Below are 5,000 nucleotides of genomic sequence, written 5' to 3'. Positions count from 1 at the left end.
TACCCCAGAGACTTAAGACTGCTTTTGTGCTCCAGGGTCACATATGTTTAATCATTTAAGCTTTCTAACGTTATTAAACTATTAAAAATGCTGCATATATTAACAGAGAATGAAATCTGACAGGTGTTTAAAAAGCTGTCAAATTCAGGGTCGTTTCAGTTTTTAAGTCGTGCTTAATGACCTTTTCTTATTTAATAAGAGTGAATATGAATGAACTACAGTATATATAAATATAAAAAACTGATTTGGAGCGCAATAAAAAAATTATCATCAATGTTATTATTGTGGAAACTGTGATACGCTATCATTCAAAGTTTTAAGGTCAGTAATATATATTTATATATAACTTTTATAACATCAAGGATGCATTAAATTGATCAAAAGTAACAGTAAATGTATCTGTAATGTTACAATGTTTCAAATAAATGATGCTCTTTTGAACTTTCTCTTTATCTGTGAATCCTGAGAAACAAAATGTAGCAGTTTCCACAAAAATATTGAGCAGCACAACTGTGTTCAACATTGATAATAATCAGAAATGTTTCTTGAGCAGAAAATCATCATATTAGAATGATTTCTGAAGATCATGTGACACTGAAGACTGGAGTAATGATGCTGAAAATACAGCTGCACAGCACAGAAATAAATTACAGTTCAACAGATATTCACAGAGAAAACAGCTATATTGAATTGTAAAAATATTTCATAATTTTTTTATATATATTTTATTTTATATATAATATATTATATTAATATTACATTATGTGTAAAATATTCTCAATATTAATAATAATATTTTAGAGGAAAGACACAAACACACACACACAGTTTCCTCTATTTTTATTTATATTGAACCAAAATATATTAAATAAACTTGATAGATTATTATTTTAAAAAACATGTTTGTAGTACTGTATGTGAGTATGCTGTGTTTGTGAGACGGTGGGAGGATGAATAATGACTCGAGTTCTCTAGAGTTGGTTCCAGACAGCTGCTCAGACGGGATACGTGCGGAGAAGGAGACGAAACAAAGGCTGGATTTGGGACGGAGACACAGAGTTTGAGTGGGACGCGGTGAAAGCGTCTCTCTCTGCCCACACTGATCCTCTCCGTGTGTTCACGGGTGGCTTGATCTGGTTAAGCCCGGTGAAGTTTAACCAGAGCTGTTAGGCCTGTTTCACGCTTCACCGCTTCCAGGAAATGACATCGCTCAGATAAACCGACACACACACACACAAACGGCCTGGAAATGACCACTTCATGAAGACCGAAGAAAGGTTTCCTTCAGGTCCTGTGAGACGCCGCGTCACATTTATACACAGTAAAGCTTCAGAAAACACTTTTTTCATAGATATGTCAAAAAACATGGTACTTTGATATACTGTACTATATGGTAAAGAAAGATCACCATATTCATATACCATGATATTTACAGATTTTCTTTAGTATATTTTTAAAGAAACTAATATAAGTATGGTAGATGTAAAAAAAAATGTAAAAAAAATGTAAAAAAAAAAAAATCATATTTTTCATGAAAAATTCCTAGCAATAAATATACTAAAAAAAAAAAAAAAAAAAAAAAAAAAAAATATATATATATATATATATATATATATAATATATATATATAATATTTATTTTAATTTTGTATATATATATATATACATACACATAAATAAATAAGAATTTATTAAAATGTATTGTAGCAGTGATAAATAAATAAATAAATAAATATTTATCCAAAACCATGGTATTACCATAGTACCTGGTCACAAACACAATATGGTAAAAATGGTAAAAAATATGATATTACCCTTATGAAAAAGAACTATGGTGGTATCATGGTACAGTTATGGTAAAACTACTTTGAAATATACCATGCTACTGAATGATTATGATATTTTCATATTTATTACAGGGTATTTTGAAGAAAACTGTAATATTAGTATGGTAGATGTAAAAAAAAAAATCATAATATATGCAATAAACAATAAACATATATAAATTAAATATAAAAACACAAATTAAAATATTTTAAATAACAAAATAAATAAAAAAACAAACAAATAAATAAAAAAGTAAAAAATTTATTTAAAAAAATATTATTATGTAAAACGAAAATAATATTCTGCTTATGAAAAGTACTGTGGTGGTACCATGGAACAGTGATGGTAATACTACGGTACTTTGAAATATACCATGGTGCTAAAATTCATGTTTTTATTTCAGTACGATCATTATTAATACAGTACCGTGAACTAAACAGAAATGTTATGTTATGGTCCACGTTAGCACTGTTTTAAATGCTGCAGGGATCTTGATGAATTCCTTCTGGACGCCGTTCACAAACAATCATCTGTGATCCTCACTCCTGTTATTTATGACGCTGCTCTTCATATTTTACAGCACTCAGCACCTCATTAACTCTTTGGCTGGGTTTTCCACACGGAAAGCGTTTGCCAAGAAGAGCACGAGCGCCGCTTTAAACCAGCCTGGAGTTCTTACGCCTCACTTCCCAGGTCATATACAACTTCATTCTACATATTCATATTTGAAATACAGCGCATGGTTTAACGCTCTCATAATTGTTCACACATTAGGCTGGGGTTCGGCCAGCAGGCCGACGGCTAGATCAACAAAACACTGTTTCTCTTCAAACTGGACTGACGTATAAAACTGAGTCTTAGGAATCATTTTATAGAGATTACACTGTTTACATACATATATATATATGTGTGTGTGTGTGTGTGTGTGTGTGTATCTGAATAATAATAGAGGAAACTACAACTATAAAAATATATTAAATAAATGTATATATATATTACTATTTCATTTAAAATAGTGAATTATTATAAAATCACAATATAAATATATAACAATAAAAATAAAAATAATTAGAAGAAATATATATCATTTATAAAATATAAATATAATTTATTATCATTTATTTATATTTATAAAATATAAAAAAAATTAATAATAATAACAATAATAATAGGAAAATATAACTATATACTGTATATATATATATATATTGCAGTTTGTGTCTTTGAATTATTAATATTGAAAATATATTACATTTAATTACAATTTAACTTGATTCAGTATTTTAGAGTATAGTATGAGTATAACATCAAAAATATTCAATATTTTCAATATTAATAATAATTCTATATTTTACAGAAAAAAAACACAAATTGTAATAACTAAAAGTATAATATATATGATTTATTTATTTATATTTTGGTTCAATATTAATAATAATAAGGGAAATACAACTATAAAAATATATTGAATAAGTTGATTAACTAGAAGACTTTTAATTAATTTAATAATTAAAGTTTTTGAATGAAATCTGCATTTATTTGACAAAAAAATACAGTAAAAATTTTGAAATATTATTATAATTTAAAACTGCTGTTTTCTATCTGAATATGTGTTAAAGTGTAATTTATTTCTGTGATGTGCAGCTGTATTTTCAGCATCATTACTCCAGTCTTCAGTGTCACATGATCTTCAGAAATCATTCTAATATGATGATTTGCTGCTCAAGAAACATTTCTGATTATCAATGTTGAAAACAGTTATATTTGTGGCCTATAAATAACAACCCCCTGATATTTTCATGTTTTCCTCGACCGTGGGAATATGCTGTATCTGTGTTGTGATGCTGTAAAATGGTGGCAGATGGAGGAGGAGGAGGAGGGCTGGCATTGTGCCTGTTCTGTGCCCACATGATGCCAGTGTGTGTGTGTGTGTGTGTCACGCTCACCCCTGTACGGATCGGGCTGGCTGAGGTCGGGGGAAGTGGCCGACTGCACAGGAAGCTGAGGTACTGACACCTGATTGGCCACGATGGAGTGACCGCTCCTCAAACCCACAGAGTCCTCGCGATGGCCGCCCACCTGAGAAACACACACACAGAGAGAGAGACGTTACAAACACATCTAAACATGCAAATGCATTCATACAGGAGCCGAAACAACCATCCAGAACATTCTGTCAGTTTCACACAGGCCTGAGTGTGCTCCGCTGTGAACGGCCATCAGGGGGCGCTGCACACAAACACAAACACTCAACACACCTCCATTTTACCTCCTGACTCTCTCTCTCTCTTTGGCTTTGTTTGAAATAGCACTCTGCTGATACTATTTCTCTAGTACACAGTGTGTGTATATTCTTCATAGAATGCTAATTTTCTGCATGCATGGAATGTATGTAATACAGAAGTGTAATGTGTTAACAGAACACACGCAGAATAATGCATGCCATGATGCAATGCACTAAACATGCCATTTCTAATGATTTGATTTAATTAAGAAAGAGTCAAGAATGAGAGAAAAGTCAAAATAATAAAATAAAACCTGAAAAAAAAAAATTATAAATATAAAATAATTGCTCTTTTTTAAAATAAAAAAGGAGGGGGGGTGGGCATACATGCAAAAATAAAAAATATAATAAAAATACATTGGCAAAAAAAAAAAAATACATTGGAGAAAAATAAAACATTAAAACTATTATTTATATATATATATATTATATATATATATATATATATATATATATATATATATATATATATATATATTATATATATAAAATAATTTTTAATATTATGAAAAAATATTAAAAAATTTAAATAAAACATTCAAATTACTTATGAATTACAACATTTTATATTATTTTATCTATTGATTCATGAAAAAATTCTAAAAAATATTCATTTATAAAAAAATTCAATTAAATCCAAGATCACAAAAGGTAAAAAGATAGTATAATTATTATCGAATAATATTAGCGAGTTGTTATTCATTTATACATAAAAAAAATTATTATTATTTTAATTCTAATGAATTTTTTAATAAATAATACAAAATAATAATAAAAATTATTAAAAATGAAATAAGTCAAGAAAGAGACAAAAATAAATATAATAAAACATTAGAATCATTATTTATAAATAAAAATGGTATTTTATTTTTTAAGCAATGAAAAAATAT

At 28.4% G+C, this 5,000-nt stretch overlaps 1 protein-coding gene across 10 annotated transcripts in view; it reads right to left on the bottom strand.

Annotated features, from left to right (window-relative positions):
* Window positions 1-5,000, bottom strand: part of LOC109049766 (transcription factor 4-like) — a 153,864-nt gene that overhangs the window by 9,634 nt on the left and 139,230 nt on the right. For all 10 annotated transcript variants that reach the window (XM_042778510.1, XM_042778506.1, XM_042778507.1 and 7 more), the window contains one exon: window positions 3,773-3,905. In XM_042778510.1, coding sequence (XP_042634444.1) covers window positions 3,773-3,905 — 133 coding nt within the window. The remainder of the gene's footprint in view (window positions 1-3,772; window positions 3,906-5,000) is intronic.

Source organism: Cyprinus carpio, chromosome A21 (assembly GCF_018340385.1).
Source record: "Cyprinus carpio isolate SPL01 chromosome A21, ASM1834038v1, whole genome shotgun sequence".
In the NCBI taxonomy this organism is placed as follows: Eukaryota; Metazoa; Chordata; class Actinopteri; order Cypriniformes; family Cyprinidae; genus Cyprinus; species Cyprinus carpio.
Note: the sequence above shows the minus strand (reverse complement) of the source record. Positions and strands in the feature narration are given on the sequence as shown.